The following is a 17,922-nucleotide window of genomic DNA, read 5'->3' as shown; positions in this document are numbered from 1 at the left end:
GGCAGGTTGAGGCAGGACGGGAGAATGCCTACGCGGCTGGGCCCTGGAGGGGACACTCGGGGAGCTCCCGGCTCCCCGTCGAATCCCGAGCATTTCCCGAATCGGAATCAGGAACCTAACGGCGCCTGGGCCCGGCTTTCCCAGCGAGGCTGCACGTCGGGCCTGGCTCGGAAGCGAGCCGAGACCCGCGACACTGCGGGGTCTCGGGTTTCGGCTGCAGGAGGCGGGGTGCCCGCCCTGGCCGCTCCCCGGGCGGAACGCTGCGGAAGACCCGCCGGCGCTGGAGCGGTGCGGCAGCGGGGAAGGCGGGGCGGGGCCGGGGCGGCAGGTCGCGGCCGAGGCGGAGGAAGCAGCCGCCGCCCCAGCCGAGGGAGCGCGGCCGGGGGCTTCCCGCGGGAGGAGACTTGTCTTTCGAGCGTTTCCACCCGGGTCGAGCACGTCGGCTCAGCCCCGCCCGGCCCCGCCCCGGCCACCGCCTCTTCCCCAGCCGACGCGGGGGCCGGCGGCAGGAAGGAGGAGGGAGGGACCTGCGCCAGCGCCTTTAAGAGGCGTGGCCACGTGCTCCGCCCCCACCTGCCCCTCGCGCGCCAGTAAGGGGCGGGGTGCGGGAGGAGGTGCCGCACCGGGAGGGGGAGCGAGGCGTGCGCTGGTGCGCAGGCGCAGTGGCCGGACGACAGACCGTGTGTTTCCAAAATGGCGGCAGCGATGGATGTGGATACCCCGAGCGGCACCAACAGCGGCGCGGGCAAGAAGCGCTTTGAAGTGAAAAAGGTTGGGTCTCGCCAGCGCCTTCCTCAGAGAAGCTAGAGAGGCGCGGATCTGGCTGGCAGGCCCGAGGATGACCGAGGCGCGGAGGAAAGGGCTTCATTTCAGGGCGTTCCTGGGACCGGGTACCAGGAAAGGAAGCTGGGGGGCGGGTCTTAGAGTTGATCGGCGTGACTGGGGCCCACTACCAATGGCAGTATTGGTTTCACTAGGAGTCTGAGGGGCCAATCACAGAGGCGCTTGTTGAGATGCGCGGGGTTGAGACTTGGCTGAGGGAGCCAAGCGCCTGAGCTGTCACTGGAGTGGTGGAGGGGTGGGGAGGAGTGGGTGGGGTGGATGGAAGGGGGAGTCGGAGCGCTGCGGTGGGTGGAGGATGGGGGCAGTGCGGCGAAAGCCGGGACCTGAGTTCCTACCGCAGTGGAGGCCTTTGAGGAGCCCGGCTGGTGATCTCCTTGCCCCGCCCCTTCCCGAAGCTCGGGGTCCCTCTGACTCTGAGGGACCCCAGCCTGGTCCTCGCCTCCTCGAGGCCTCCCTCAGCCCTCTCTCCAGTCCTCGCCCCCGCCGAGTTAAAGTGTCTCCAGTGTAACAACTCTTGGCTCTTCTGAGAGGTCTGTTGGTTTGTCACACAGCCTCCACAGTCCTGTGCTCGTTTCCAGAATCCCTCTGTCCAAAAAGGAAAAGGGGGAAAAAAAAAAGCATGGTGGAATTTGTTAAAAGAAAATGCGAGCCCAAACCTTGTCTCATTTAGGAAGGGTTGAGTACTAGTGGCGAACGACCTGGTGACTGTGGGAAAGCAAAAATGTGGAACGTGTCTTTTTGCATGAACTGCTTTATAGTGGTTTGCCAACAGTTTGGGAGAAAAGTGCCGATTCTCACATGATATAAAATAAATCTGTTCAAAATGAAGACTCAAATAGGGGAAATGTTATTCCTGGAACATCTGGCTAAACACTGACAATATTCCCCACTCCTAGTGCTTTTTTGGTGTTTCATTGTGGGCACTGCATGCTCAGTTACAGCCAGCAGCCATATTGAAGAATAGAAATAGGGTTTTGTTGTGTTCCCCCCCCCCCCCCCCGTTCAAGTTGAAGCTGTCGGAAAGTGCTAAAGAAGTTTAACTAGATAGGGTATTGCGTTCGAAAGAGATGAAGGTTTTGGAAGTGGCACCAAATTGGTGGATGAAAAGGGAGTTTGGGGATATTTATAATTGCAGAAGCCAGAAAGGTTGAATTACTTAAATACCGCTTTTAGATGAACTCTTAAGTGGAATTATCTGAACTAAATAGGAGCCTGAGCTTGTAAAAGTTTAGAACACCAGTTTATTTGATGGAAGGAACTAACCAAAATTTTAGTGAATTCTAGAATTTGTTGTGAAATAATCTTGTGAGATTTAAGTGATGACCTTGCTCTGTACTGACACTGGATAATTAGTTATCCAGCTTATCCCACGATTACCCATTTTATGATCCAATCATCATCTTAGTTCATTCTGTTCCCAGCTTTCACCTCCCCACTCATACCTTCAAAGCTGCCTTGAAGAGCATATATTTACCTTTGCAGAAATTCAAATTTGTGCTTATTAAGCCTAAAACAGGCTCTCAAAAATTATTCCCGGTTTTCTTACATTGATACAGTTGACTAAATTATTGTAAGCTGTAGGAGAAAATAAAGAGGATTCATTAATTTATGTTCATATACTCAGCCTTTTGGAAAATGGGTGAGCACACTTGTAGTCTGCTGTTGCCCTCTGATAAAATGAATAAGAGTAAGGTAATATCCCCAAGCTCCTGTGTCTGGTGGTACTTGTGGCCAAAGAGATGATAACTGTAGCTGCAGCATGAAATCCTAGAGTGTGTGTATGCCTGTATTACAAGGAGAGTGCATTGTTCCCCCTTTTTCTCTTTGCAGTGGAATGCAGTAGCTCTCTGGGCCTGGGATATTGTGGTTGATAACTGTGCCATCTGCAGGAACCACATTATGGATCTTTGTAAGTAACTGGAGGTGGATGGGAGGAAGTTGAGAAGGTTACAGAGATTGTGGCTATTCTGATGTGACCAAATTTCTTCCCAAGGAGATATAAAGCATAGTCAGAACACTTGGTGTCTTCTGCCTCTAGTCCGTTGGTATGTTTGAAATAGAGTAGATTTAATGATATCCTGGAGACATACTCATCTCTCAGAATAAATCTACTCAGTCTAAAGATGGCAAGCACACATTTAGAATGAGTTGTGGACACAGAGGCACTGTTGATTATTCCTCTATATTTCCCATCTCATACCCAGACTCAAAGGCAAAAATAGTGAAAGGGAAAAAAAAAAATAAACTTTGAGCTAAAATATTCTACCAAAGCTAGTTTTTGCTTGGCAAGATTTATAAAGAAAAGAAGCCAAAGAAGTAAGGAATTTCAGTGTTAGCCCCAAAGTTAAGAGGACATCGGTGCCAGCATCTAAATAGACAACTAATTGCAGTAAAGAAGTTTCATTTAAATCTACAGATTCCATCCCATATAGTAGCCAGTATATGGTGGGTTTGATTATAGCCATCCGTGGACTCCGTGTCCTTATAGTAATAGGGGCAAGTATGTTGATCACACCAGGAACAGCTGAGGTTACTTTTTCTTCCAGGTACTGAAATGGTTTGTTACAGAGATCAGATATGAGATGAAGAAATTTCAGCTTTGTAGAGTTGCATTTACAGGCAGTTACTTTGAAAATTACTCACCTGCCTCTCCAGCTTCATCTTGCACCACTCTCCTGCTCACTCTGGTAGTTTCTTTGGCTTTCTTTCCATTCTCGAAGTGTCCATGCTCTTTTTTAGAGCCTTTAATATGCCCTGTTCCCTTTGCCTGGAATATTCCCCTTCTCCCCACTACCTTTGCCTGACCCACTACTGTCCAATCTAAATATGAGCCACAAATGCAAGTACATACATAATTTAAATTTTTCTGGTACCACATTAAAATAAAAAGAAACAGATGATTTCTATTTTATTTATCCTACTATATCCAAGAAAATTTCATTTCAACATGTAAATAAAGTGAACTATTTTACATTCTGTTTTTGGTACTATTTGAAGTGTACTTACACTTAAAGCGCGTCTCAGTTCAGACTAGCCACATTTCAAGTGCTCACAGCCACATGTGGCTAGTGGTTACTTTATTGGACAATGTGGAACTAATCCGTAGTTGATCTTTAGATCTCACCTTGAACTAGCTCAGAGATGTGTTCCCTGACCATACTTAAATACGCACAGACTATGATGGTTCCATTAAATATTCCCAAGACCTTCTATACTTTCCTCGGTAATATTTAATTTAGTTGGTTCTCAATCATATCTATGTTTTTAACTGCTCTACTCCCAGCATAGTGTCTAGTACATAATAGGTTCTTGCTAAATACTTGCTCAATGAATAATTAAAATACAAAATAGAAGAATAGTCTGTGATCATTGCAACTTGGAAAGCCCCAATCAAATATCATGTGTTGGTAGTTTATTGCCCTTTATTTCTTTGAGTTTTGACCCTGTTTACCTTTTCACACAACAGTCAAAGCAGACAGCAGCTACCATGATGTTTAATATAGATAGAAGAAACCCATCACAGAAAAACACATGCACAGTTTTAAATATGTTTGGGTGGGGTCTTTGATTACATGCTTGCCAATTTTGTTGCTTTACATTTTCGTAAGGAGTTGTGCCCAAAGCAAATTTTATTTTCTTGGTCTCTCTTCTATAAATAGTTAATGATTTCAAATAACCCTGTTTGGGTTTTTTTTCCTGCTTCTATATTTAAGTTATTTTGTGTCTCTCTGGATGCAAGAGAATGTGCTTTTTGGGAGGAGCACCACAGATAAAGGCTATTGATACTCTGTCTTAGAGTTGAACTCTTGAGGGATCAATGTAGGTCTTCAGTTAGACTCCTGTCTGTTTTATCATATATTTTAAATGTTAGATGAAGTAGAATAATTGAACTCTTTTTTTTTTTTTTTAAAGTAGGCCCCAACGTAGGGCTTGAACTCACAACCCTGAGCCTAAGGGTCTGATACTATGCTGACTGAGCCAGCCAGACACCCCAGAATATTGAACTTTTGCAACAAGAAATTATAAAAGCATTTTCAAGTCATTCATTTATTTAGTTGTACTTGATAAAACAGTTTATTATTTTTATTATTTCTTAAGGTTTTATTTTATTTTTTTATTTTATTTTTATTATTTTTTTATTTATGATAGTCGCACAGAGAGAGAGAGAGAGGCAGAGACACAGGCAGAGGGAGAAGCAGGCTCCATGCACCAGAAGCCCGACGTGGGATTCGATCCTGGGTCTCCAGGATCGCGCCCTGGGCCAAAGGCAGGCGCCAAACCGCTGCGCCACCCAGGGATCCCAAGGTTTTATTTTAATTCCAGTTAACATACACCATAATATTAGTTTCAGGTGTACAATATAGTGACTCAACGTTTCCATGTATCACCCGGTGCTCATCATGACAAGTGTACTCCTTAATCTCCATCACCTATTTAACCCATCCCCCTACCCACCACCCCTCTGGTAGCCATCAGATTGTTCTCTATAATTAAGAGTCTGTTTTTTATAATTAAGAGTCCTGTCTTTTATTCATGCAATGAATACTCACATCCTGGGCATTTTGCTAGGCACCAGGATAAAACAATGACTGAGATCAAGTTTTTACTTTAAGAAACATACCCTTTTGTTTATTACAGACACTAAAGAAAAGTCTCGTTGCCACAACTGGGGTTTGTCTTCCTTTAAAAAAATAAATGGATTCTGATTCTTGTAAAAAGACTTTTTGTTAAAGCTGAAAATAAGAATCTTGATTTAGCAATGGCCATTTTCTAATAAATTCTGGCCTGGCATTAAGTGAATAATTATATACATAGCTATAAATAAATAAGAGTGATTATGGTTGTGCCCAATTGAGAATATTTGGTCTGAAGACTTCCTGTTTTGAGTCAAAATTGATACTACATGCCCTAGTCTAGCTTTGTATTTATTGTACATTGCCCCATTTCTTTGTTCTAAAGTTGCTGAAATGCACAATTCTTCTAGGTTTTCTCCATTACCTCAGATAATCTTGTTCCAAATGAAAAGGGCATCCAGAAGGGCTTAGACCCAGCCTTTGCCTGTGAGAAATTAGCCTCTTCCTAAACCATAGGTCCATATCCCTCTTTTAAAAGTGAAATCTGGGCAGCCCGGGTGGCTCAGTGGTTTAGTGCTGCTGTCAGCCCAGGGCCTGATCCTGGAGACCCGGGATCAAGTCCCATATTGGGCTCCCTGCATGGAGCCTGCTTCTCCCTCTGCCTGTGTCTCTGCCCATCTCTCTCTCTCTCTCTCTGTGTGTGTCTCTCATGAATAAATAAATAAAATCTTTAAAAAAAAAAAAAGTGAAATCTGTCCGTTTCTGAGATGAAGCCATTGCTTCCTTGGCAGTCCTTTGGTGGTAATGCTCTTGTATTGAAATTTAAAAGTCAAAAAAAAAAAAAAAGAAATTTAAAAGTCCCCAAGCTTTATGTATCACATGCATTAAGCCTCTGCCTTTGCAGGGGTATGACAGGAACCCATCATGTGCTATTTGTTTTGGCTGCTCTAGGTTGACAGTGAACAGTTACTTTTCCTGTTTAAATGAAGGACTCAACTCCTGTACTCACTCTGCACCAACAGCTCAAGAATGTTTTCTATTTGAAAACATTTTACACTCATATTTAATCATTTTCCATACCATTTCCTTTCTTATGTGGCATTCTAGATTGCAGTCCTATCCCTTCTATATATTTTTGTTCTTTGATAGGAATTATCAGGTAAAAAAATACATATGTATTTGGTCCTCATTCACTCTGTAGAAGTGGTTTTGTTTGCTTATTCAACTACCTAGAGCCTACTTTGCACTTGGCATAAAAAGACAGAGTCCCTTAAAAATACCTTGACCTAGACAAATTTATGTACTTTGAAATAGTTGTTATTTATTTCAATAATTATGCCTCTTATTTAGCTAATGTCATAATACCCTGACCTCATCTGAGAGGCTCCAACCTGAAGGACATCAGATTTTATATTCTCTACTTTTCGGTCATAGCCCCAGTAAATATTTGAATATACTCCATAGACCCTTCTTTACTCCTATCAGAAGGAAAACCGAGTTACTCTCTTTGTAGTGTGAATCTGGTAGCAAAAGGAAGTCCTGTGATTTCAGATCTTTGCCTTTCATGTTTTTAAGGCGTAGAAAAAAAAATTCTTATGGCATATCTCTTCCCCAAAGATCAAATAGACCCATTCAAGTCTCAGTATTATTTGCATACTGTTTTACTGTTTCCCACCTATGGAAGTTTGAGGTAATTGTCTCCTATTAAATAGTCTTTCCCCAAACTTTTTACTCTTCAAATGGGAAACTCCATTTAGTTACCACCTTCAGAGAAAGCAAATTAGACATTATTAATTCCTGTTCCTTGAATATTTATCCCCAGTAGAGCTTTACTCATCAGTTCTTGATCTCAGTCAGATTTGTATTCTATTTAAATTCCCTTTTCCTCCACCTCTGTGAAATTGATACTTGGATATATTTGCCATAATGTACTCTGTTCACCAGACAGAATCTGGTGAACAGAGATGGTAAGCATCTCTGTTCATCCCTTACGACCTCAGGGATGATGGTAAGCATCACCACGTGGGGAGCCCCAAATCTCTAACCCATTGGCCTAACAGATTGGCTTTGTTTGACAGTGTTTTAAAGATGTTTGTGTTTTGGTGCTTTCACACAGAGCATACACTACAGGTTGTCCCAGGCCTTGTCACCCTCTTATTTCGCTTCTGTCCCGGTTCACATGTACCTGCCTGACCCCTTTAGGGACACTGGAGCTTGTTACCCAGCTAGGCCATCAATGATGTCAGGGCCTAAGAGGCAGCCTTTGCCAAGAACAGGGAGAAGATGCCAGTTCTCACAACAGTAAGAGTTACGAGTTAGCTTTAAGAATGTTATAAATTGACCAAGCTAGGAGAAATCACTTTCATTTGGACAGGTCAAGTGATCTTCAGAACAAAATGTGCCTTTTCCTTCATCATTCTGTGAACATGGATAGGAAATCATTGCAAAGCAAACTGTTCAGACACATATCTACCTTTTGTGTTTCACCCCTTCTTACACTCATTAAAAAACAATTATGACTAATTAACCACTTGAGATTTTGTTCAAGTTTGTACCACCCTCACCCCTGCCTCCGCCCAAATCCTGTCCTTGTGTGGGTAGGGCTACCAGAGATTGAAAGGTCGCTGCTTCTGAGGTCCAGTAATCTTGTTGCTCTTGTTCCCACAGGCATAGAATGTCAAGCTAACCAGGCGTCTGCTACTTCTGAAGAGTGCACTGTTGCATGGGGAGTCTGTAACGTAAGGAAACATCTTTCCCTATCAGCATGGCTTGTAAATATATTACCACTTTTCCTGCTTTGCCAGTCTTGAAAATAACTAGGAAAAAAAATGACTAGCCTAGCTTTCTCCCAAAAGGTACACAAATAGTAAAAAAGATTTGAAATCTTTGTACTATTTGCCTGTTTCAGGTTAAAAATTACTGGTTATTGCAGGGGTACCATTTTGTCTTACTTATAAAATGGACCCACTTTTGCTAGCAACACTTTGGGGATTCATCTTTGGGAATTGCCTGCAAAGACTGTGGCAGTCTTTGGAATATTCTCCCGTTGGTGGACATCTTTACCTTTTTAACAGATCTGTTTTTAGGGCTATATGCCTTGTGGAACTAACTTTGGCAAATAAAATGAGTGTTCAAGGGCCGGTGCATGTGTGTTTTAAAGTGTGGCAAGTGTACTAAGTTGGGATTTTTTTTTTTTTAACATGGCTCATGCCAGAAATGTTTTGTACAGCATCATTGGACTGAATGCACAGCTTTCCACGGTGTGACAGCTGTGAAGGATAACAACATCAAATGTGTTATTTCTAGCATGTGTTAAAAATTCATCTGTATAGCCATGTAGTAACAGTCACATGAGCTAAAATTGTCCTGTCCTCCTGTGCCAAGGGGAAAGAGGACCCACAGCTCCCAGCATGGCACAGGCCTAAGAGATTCTGGAGTCAGACTACCATTCCCTGTCTTTGACTTACTTGCTCTAGCGACTTCAGACAAAGTATTGGACATCCCTAAGCCTGGGCTTTCTCATGCACAGAGTTAAAATCAGGATGAAATGATTTCATCCTGCCACATAGTAGACCTAAGTTTCTGTTAAATACATATAAATAAACTCAGCTCTGGGGTGGTGGTGGTGATTACTGAGCAGATAGTCCCTATCAGTATTTTGCCCCAGCAGGCTGAGCCTCTGCCCTGCCCAAGCCTGCGGTACACCTTCTAAATCTGCCAGGGCCCGTTGCAGTTTCACAGTAACCTGTATTGGCCAAGGGATGGCTTTTGTTGTCTGTGGGGATAAAGAAATAAAATTTATCGGGCTCTTTGCTATGCCTGACATTCAGACATATAACAAGAGCCATGTCATTTTTTGGTGGAAGGAAAAGGAAGTGAACTTTACCTTAACTTTGGTTAAGGAGAGACTAGCTTAGACAGCCCGTCATAAAGAAGAGCAGGCACGGTGTCGCAAAAAACCTTGGACCAGTGCTGGCTTCCAGTTCTGGGTCTTCTAACCACCTCCATGAATTAGGCAAGTCACTTGATTTGTCTGAGTTTCAGTTTCCCATCCGCAACATGAAGGTAATACCTGTCACGGTGGCTCGCCAGGGTTGCTGTGAGGCTCCAACTAGGTAATATATGTTAGCATCTTATGTAAACTCTAAGGCACTAGTCAGTGTACTTTAAGACTGCTAACTATACCCATCAACAGATCTTAGGTTATTAACAGGAAGAAAGTTGGGACCAGGGTGGTTCAGTGATGCTGTCATCTGCTCTGCAGCCTTATTTGCAGCCCCTCTTGCCCTCCATCTTCTGAGATAGATGGACCCCGAACTGCTGCAAGGTGCCTAAGGGGTGGGGGGAGGTGGAGAAAGGCATCTAAATACCCTTGGGTGAGCCTGTCCCTACAACCTGGCGATTGAAAAAAATGCCTCAGCTTTCTGCTTTTTAGAAGTTTTGTTTTTTCTCTTTTACACGTGAGTTGTATGAGAGTCAATGAGTTGTATGACAGGGATCTTCTAAAGCTCTCACTCTGGGAGAATGTTTGTCCTGTTGAACATCCATAGTGTACTGGCTGTGGATTCCACTCTTAATTACTGAATTCTGTTTTTGCCTATGAAAAGACAATGCCCATGAAGATGATCCACTGAAGTTGAAGTTCCATGCTTGTTTTGGTAGGGCATGCTGACCAGATTTCAAGGCTGTTATTAAATCAGGCTTGCAAAAGCTTTCATTTTGGGGGGAGGGGGGTGGGCATTTTTCCCTTTTCCCCTGCCTAAGCCAGCCCATCACTGATAAAATGAGGGGGAACACTTGCTGCTGCTGCTGCTGCTGCTGCTGCTGCTGCTGCTGCTGCTGTCTTAATACCCTGCTCCAGTGAGCAGAGGGAGGAGAATAAATGTCCCTTGTGGAGGTATTGTGATTAGCATCTGCATGTCATTCACTCACACTGGAAAAATTCATATAGATTTTCCTTTTGCTCAGATCTGAAAGCCGCCTCCTAGCTCCCTGTCAGTTACCAGCTTTCTTGGTACTCAGGCCATTTTATCTCTTGCCTTTATCATGAAATAAGTCATTTGATGATCTTTGCAGTTGCTTATGTGCAGTTCGTCCATCATTATGCTTCCTTTCACCCTAATTTTTTACCTCATTCCTTTTTAAGTGCCTCACCGCTTAAAGGCTTACCAAGTACTGAGCTGTTTTAATATCAATACATCCTTGAACGAATCTGGAAGTAAGGTCTTTTGAACAGAGTTGAGCTGGGTGTGCAGAGATTGGGGAAGTGCCCATCTCAGCTCTGGGTAGGTGGCAGTGGCAGCGTGCACTGCCGCAGGCTGAGCAGAAGTCGCTGCTCTCAGGGTTACCAGTGGGGGGAGGGGCTGTTGGGGACCAAGAATGGGGAAGTTTGAAATCTGCCTGCGATCAAGGGCCTCCTGGCATGTGTCCGAAGAAAGTACAGGAAAGTAGAAGCCTCCCCTCCCAGGCCGAATAGGACCAGGAAAGCCACATTCCATCTTCCCTTAAGGAAAGCGGAACGAGCATACTGCTATAACATAGACGATGCTTCCTAAATAATGTCTTTTAGTAGTTAGGACATTTCTCACATGTTTCAGTGGAAATATCCTGTACCTAACCAAGGCGTAAGAGGTTGTTGACCTTTTGCCTCTCATTATTTGTTGTCTCCTGTTGTTTGCTGGCCCCCTATGTGTCACTGCTCCGCTGCCCTGGAGACATATTATCAGTAGATGCCTACGCCTGCACAGAATGATTTTTAATAAAATGTATCTTTTCTTCCAGCATGCTTTTCACTTCCACTGCATCTCTCGCTGGCTCAAAACACGGCAGGTGTGTCCGTTGGACAACAGAGAGTGGGAATTCCAAAAGTAGGTGTCTCTGGCTGTTTTGATGTTGTAAGACTGGGCTCTGTGGTCCGTGCCATCCTTTGAGTCACCTCAAGCAGGAGGGTGCATAGTCTTAGAAGACAGAGACAGGGAACATAGCTTGTTTTACAGACTAACTTCTGGTTGGTTAAACAAAGACTTGTCTATGAGGAAAAGGCACAAAGGTTTGGCCAACCTGAAGTTTGCAGCCTAGAGTTTCCCAACTCCCAGGGTCTGTGAAAGTAGAAAACATGAGAATCTGCAAACTATTAGATATTTCCAGAATCAGATCCATAGTAAGGCTCCAGTAACTAACCAGTGTCTGCTTTTGGCTAGAAATCCATCCACCTATCCTGCTTCATTTGTTTATCTCATGCTGACTAATTCTGGTATGGTATTTATGGCTATCTCAACTAAATTATAGTTATATAAATAAAACATGACATGGTAAATTTTTTAAAATTCAAGTAGTTAAGAGGGCATACCAAAAAACATTAGCTTCCCACCTTAATCTCCTAATCTCATTCCCAGAAGTGACCATCAGCTTCATAGTATCTCTTATCTCCATTGGTCTGCTGACATGTATATGGGTGGATATATATATATAATTTTAACATAAATATGAGCATCCTGCATAGTAATGCACCTTGCTTTTTAATTTCATACATTTTGGAATTTTCCCAGATCCTTATATATCCAACTACCTCCTTTCTGATGGTTGCAGAGTATTTTTTTATGTTGATGTACCATAGTTTATTTAATCGGTCCCCACTGACAGACATTTGGGTTTCAGATTTCTCACTTAAAAATAGTGTGTAGGGATGACCATCCTTATACATGAATCTTTACGAATATGTTCAAGTATATATGTAGCAGTAGTTCCTAAAAATTTCTGAGTAGAGAGTATGTACATTTTTATTTTTGATAAAGTCAGATTTTCCTTTCCCAAGAATATGTACTAATTTACATTCGTGTTAAACAATACAGCAGAATGCCCCTTTCTCCATTTCATGCCGAGGCTCCATAATCACACTTTTCCATCTTAGCTGTTCCAGTGGTTGAAAACTAGTATTCAGTTGCTTTTTTGGAATTTTGAGTGAGATTGGGCCACTTTTCATACGGTTTTATGCCTGTTTTTCTGTGAAATGCCCTTTTTTGTTGCTGTTGAATTATTGTTTGCTTTATCAAATTTTTTATGAGAAGGAGGATTTTTATTTAATATGAGTTTTGATTAGTAGGATATAATTAGGTTTAAAAAATGGGGTTCTTTAGTTTGTGAAATGTTTAGAAATCCCTTATTGGTACAGTTATTTTGCTTTTATGCTTAGTTATTTATTTTGGTAAAGAATTTTGAAAGTCTTACAGAATGCATGTCCATTTTTTAAGAAATCTGCCAAAGACTGTGTTTAACTTATATCATTGTGCCTCATTCAGCAAAGTGTATGCTACCTAATGTGTAAGATATGAAAATGTATGGGACAGTCTTTCCCCATCCATGGGAGCTTGCATTCTGAGTAGAATCATGAAGTCACACCTATCAAGGCAAAAGCATTGTTCTGCATTCTCAAGAGAGGCCTTTGTACTTGGCTCTGCCCTGGAACAGGCTCCAGGTTCTGTTTTTGGACCAAAACTGTCCCATGTTGCCCATTAAATCTTCCCAGGACTGAGCCTGGGAAATGGGGGAATACGAAGAATTGCTCATGTTGGGCATGGTGGGACACCACCACTTTATCCAGCCAGTGGCCTTGTCAGGCAGTACTTAACAGTGTGTTGGGATAACAGATTCCTAAGGAACAAATGATGGCATTCTTTAATCTGATGGACAACTATGGGTTGCTCTCCAGTCTACTGATAAACACTGGAGCTCTGCCGTGTGTGGAATTCGGCACAACTTTTTTCTAGACAATATTCAAGTGGATTTCTTATGAGAAGTGCTTAAAGCACCTAGTAGTCCTTCAGACTGATTGAAGCCATGACCCAGAGTTCGAGTGCCCTGGTTTCCACCCATTGTTATATGTATCATGTTATATGTTATACTTTGTGATAAGTATTTTAATCAGAGACTATCCATAAAGAACCGGACAAAAGATAGTAAGATAATAATGGAGGATTTTTGTTCAAGAAATCCATTCATATGTGGAAGAAATTTCCCAGCCTTAATTGTTTTTATAATCTTGCTAGAGCCAAATTTTGCCTTTTGGGGAAATCAGAAACCACCTGAAATCCATACTTCATTTCTCTACGGTTCTCTTTGTAGAATGCTGAATGTAATCAGGGCAGAAATTGGACCTGCTGATAGATTTTGAAATGGAAATCTGTTCAATGACTCTTCTCCATATATGACTGAGTAGCAGAATTGAAGTGAAAATAGGCTGCAGTGGGAAGCAGAGGCCGAGTGCTTAAAGGGTGTCTAAGCCACTGACCCGAGCCAACAGAGCGGCTTCCCCTCAGCTACCAATTCTGACTTTTCCCTCTCGCCTCCCTAATACTGCCCAGCATCTGTCTGGTAACGAAGGAGGGTCAGGTGGGTATAGTTGAGTCCCTTGGAGGGACTGTCACTAAGAGGGGGTGGTAGGTAAAGTGTTATGAAGGATAAAATAAAAGGGGCAGAGACTAGTGTTAGCCCAATCTTGGAGCATACTTCTGCTCACTTCTGTCTTTTAAAAGTTTTCATTACATTTGCTCATATGTTTTAGCAGGTTTTGTAGTCTCAAGCAGGACATTACTAAGGAATAAATAAAAATACTTTGTCTTTCAGGTATGGGCACTAGAAAGAATTCTTCCATCAAGCTCAACTGTTCTGTTATTCATTTAATGACTTGCCCTCCTGTTACTTAATTATAAATTAGATAGAACTGTGTCTTTTCTGCTTTGTCTTTTCAGTTTGCTATTCCTGCAGCCATATTGTATTCTGTGTCAAATAAAATCCAGTTGGATTCTAGAACAGATGCTGTCTCTTGTGTATGTGAAAAAGTGAACATAAATAAAGGGTCCCCTCTTCCTATGTTGGAAGGCTTCCTTTTGAAAGTGAAATGTTTGTTCATAAGAGCAGAGTTGTCCTGTGAGCACATCGCCTGGTCACGAGGAATCCTGGTCCACAGCCTGGTCCCTGATGGCAGTCTTGGGCAAGTCATCTCTCTGCTCGACTCTCCCCTCTAGAACGGCTCCTAAGAAACTAAATGGCATCATATGTGCACAGAAAGAAGCTTTGTAAACTGTAAAACCACTACAAATGTTGACTTTGACCATGTATGACATGTTGCTTTCTCAGTTTAGAAAAATAAACCTGAAAAAAATCTAATATATAATTATGGCTGGCAAAAGAATAATTTATGAACTCAAGTTGAAAATTGGTGTCACTTTAAATGGAATTAAAAAGAATTCAAGTTGCCTTTACCACCACCATCTTTTGCAATTTGTTTAAAATGTCTTGGCCGTGGGGGCACCTGGCTAGCTCAGTCAGTAGAGCATGCAACTCTTGACCTTTGGGTCATGAGTTCAAACGCCACATTGGGTATAGAGATTAGTTTTTAAAAGTAAATAAAGTAAAAAGTGCTGGCCATGGAAGGAATTGCCAGTTCTAAAACTAATTCAGTGGTGATGTTGTCTTTAACTGTGAAATAGTCTAGTTTACTGTAGTGGTTCTCAAATTATGGTCTGAGGACCCCTGGGGGTTCCTGGAACCCTTTCAGGAGGTTCATGAAGTTCCTCTTCCACTACATGTCTGCATGAGGCCAGTTTTGCTCTATATACTTCAACCAAAGCAATGCACTGAATGAAGAAGCAGGCATGAGAATCCAGATGTCTTCTACTAGATAGAAAAGAGATTTGCAAAAATGTAAAACGGTGCCACTCTTTAATCTTGTTTTGAAAAACAGTGGCTTTTAATAAAAATATTTATGTTAACACGATGGGTTTTGTTCTTTTTAAGTCTTTGAAATTTCTCGGTTTTGATTTCCATCATACATATATATAGATACGTCTATAGATGTTCACCCACAAAACCAAAAATTCTTTGAGGTCTCAATGTTTAAGATCCTAAAGGGATCCTGAGAGTAAAAAGTTTAAGAATCTCTACCTTAGTTATTAAGAACCTTGAAGTCTTAATAAACCTGGATCAAACTCCCCCTCCTGGGGCGATGGCTCAGTGGGTTAAGTATCCCGACTCTTGATTTCACTCAGGTCATGATCTCAGGGTCTTGAAATCGAACTCTGAGGCTCCATGCTCAGCTCAGAATCTGCTTGAGATTCTCTCCTTCACCCTCTGCCCCTTCCACTGCTCATGCTCTCCCTACATAAATAAATAAAATCTTAAAAAAAAAAAAAAGAAACCACCTACCTTCCCTTTTTTAAAAAAATTTTTCATGATAGTTACACAGAGAGAGAGAGGGGCAGAGACACAGGCAGGGGGAGAAGCAGGCTCCATGCACCGGGAGCCTGACGTGGGATTCAATCCCGGGTCTCCAGGATCACGCCCTGGGCTGAAGACAGGCGCTAAACCGCTGCGCCACCCAGGGGTCCTCACCACTTACCTTCCTCAGTTAACTACCAAGTCATATAGCAAGTAGCTGCGACTGTTGCTGTTAATTTAGGGCTACTACCCTTGACAGAAATACCCTTTTTTAAGCTCCTTTCAAGTGGCCAAACTGAATACTTAGGTAGCAGACACATCACTTTTCACACATGATACATATTTGGCGAGTTCTGCTTGAGTATTAATTAGTACCATCGCTTGCAGAATACAGAAATCAGCTTCTGCTGAGGTAAGGGAAATTTATTGGCAGGTACGAAGCTATGTAATGTGACCTGAGAAAGGGATAGGGATACATTTGGACGGAAGAATGAAAGAACCAGGGAATCACTGCTGGGATTCCCCGCTACTCTCAGTAGCCTCATAGGGCAGGGAAATGATGCTGCCACTGCTTCTAACACCGGTGCTACAGGGACTTAGTTCTAATGCCCCAAATCCCAACTGGGTCCTGTACTTGGACTAGTCATAGATCCCTGTGAAACTGAGTGACTGCCTTGAGAGCCACTGTGATGGAGGGTAACAGTTCCCAGAAGAATGGGGGTAACATGAGGCAGACAACACAAGGCAGGTCTACTTAAAGACGTGTTAGGGAGGTCTTTTTCTTACATTGAGCGAAAACGTCTCCCTTTAGCATATATATCCAGTTACTCTTGTGTTGCCTCATGAAACTGGTGGACCTGAATCTTCTCTGAGACATCAGTGAAATTATTTGCTGAATGCCTGCTGTAGGCTAACCTAGAGGACACAGCCGAGTCAGACAAAATCTCTTCCCTCCAAGAGCTCACAGTCTAGTAGGAGATTGCTGAGAAAATGAATGAATATGGAAAATTAATTCTGGAGAGCTTGACAGGGCTCTGATCTGGGCTTGATCCTGAAGTACCCATTCACTCTTGGTTTTCCTTCACTCAACTCCTGTGCCTTGCAGGGCCTCCTCTTCTTCCGTCTGCCCTGAAGATTCTATCCCCGGGATCCTGCTCTGTCAGGGAGATGCATCCTCACTCATAGTCATAATAGCGTGCTGGACCCTCCAGTGGGCTCCTGAGAGGTGACTGTATGCATCTCTTCCCAAATCCAGTCTCAGTAACTCACTTCGGTAGTTTGAAATTGGCCATAGTGGTGTATTCACACCACAGAAGTTGGGAAATGCTACAAATCAGAGCTTCCTTTCCCTCACACTGCTGCATAGTCAACAGTCTTTACGATAATGGTATCAGAATGCATCCATTGTCTATCCCTGGCTGTGTGTCTTGTAGAGACTTCAAATTCAGGATGTCAACAACAACCGACCTTCATTTTCCCAAACATACCCCTCCTCCCAGATGACCCAGCCTGGCTGATAGCATTGCCACTCATCCAATTCTTGAAGCCACAGGCATTCCAAAAGCATTTTAGATGACTCTCCTCTCCTTTGCCCCTGCATCCGATCACAAAACGCTATTCATTCTACTGTTGTATTCTCATCAACATCTGTACCCTATTCTCCATTCTGCTGCCTCAGCTGGAGGCCAGACTTCTGTCATTTTTCCTTAAAATAATTGCAGATCCCTCTGACAGGTCACACTGTCATTAGTCTCCTGGTGACAATCTGAAGTGAGTCTTTAATTTGGTCTGATGCCCCCTTCCACTGGTGGAGAAATTCTCCACCTTGAAGGAAGCAGAGTTCATTTCCCATCACGATGTGGAACGTGCCTATTCCTGGCTCCACCTGCTTCCTTGCAGCTGGAACCAGGGAGGTTACCTAACCTCCACCAGTGACACTCACCCTGCCATCCATCACAGCCGTGGGCAGCCACACTGGCAGCACCCAGGGCCCAGTGCAGGTGGCAGAATGGGTTATGACATCCAGTGTTCAACAGCCTCAACAGCCAACACCTCCCCAAACTGGTTTTGTGGCATAATGTTGGCTGGGGTCCCAGCTGCTTCCTGTTCTTTGAGCCCAACTCCCAATCATCTATGGTGCTGCTGTGAACCCTCCAACATCTTTTTTTTTTTTTTTAGATTTTATTTATTTATTTGAGAGAGCGAGCAGGAGGAGAGGCAGACGGAATCTCAAGCAGACAAGAAGACTCCGCACTGTGTGGAGCCCAACGTGGGGATCATCCCATGACCC

At 43.2% G+C, this 17,922-nt stretch overlaps 1 protein-coding gene across 2 annotated transcripts; it reads left to right on the top strand.

The window, feature by feature from the left end:
• Nucleotides 1-582: 582 nt before the first annotated feature.
• Nucleotides 583-15,192, top strand: RBX1 (ring-box 1). 2 transcript variants are annotated; one of them, XM_026017363.2, is made up of 5 exons: nt 583-771; nt 2,674-2,752; nt 8,085-8,155; nt 11,199-11,284; nt 14,040-15,192. In XM_026017363.2, exons 1-5 carry the CDS (start codon nt 694-696, stop codon nt 14,050-14,052), a joined length of 327 nt encoding a protein of 108 aa, XP_025873148.1. In that variant the 5' UTR covers nt 583-693; the 3' UTR covers nt 14,053-15,192. The 2 variants fall into 2 exon arrangements, with proteins under 2 accessions (XP_025873148.1, XP_025873147.1); XM_026017362.2 differs by lacking the exon at nt 11,199-11,284 and having other exon boundaries at nt 614-771.
• The last annotated feature ends 2,730 nt before the right edge of the window (nt 15,193-17,922 follow it).

Source organism: Vulpes vulpes, chromosome 16 (assembly GCF_048418805.1).
Source record: "Vulpes vulpes isolate BD-2025 chromosome 16, VulVul3, whole genome shotgun sequence".
Lineage (NCBI taxonomy): Eukaryota > Metazoa > Chordata > Mammalia > Carnivora > Canidae > Vulpes > Vulpes vulpes.
The sequence above is the reverse complement of the archived record's forward strand: the minus strand, read 5'-3'. Positions and strand labels throughout refer to the sequence as shown.

What these genes read in the sequence shown, in the direction of transcription:
- RBX1 (XM_026017363.2), top strand. Translation starts at nt 694, where the DNA reads ATGGCGGCAGCGATGGATGTGGATACCCCGAGCGGCACCAACAGCGGC. An exon ending in GAACCACATTATGGATCTTT is followed by an intron (nt 2,753 to 8,084) that starts GTAAGTAACTGG and finishes TTGTTCCCACAG; the next exon opens with GCATAGAATGTCAAGCTAAC. An exon ending in TTGCATGGGGAGTCTGTAAC is followed by an intron (nt 8,156 to 11,198) that starts GTAAGGAAACAT and finishes CTTTTCTTCCAG; the next exon opens with CATGCTTTTCACTTCCACTG.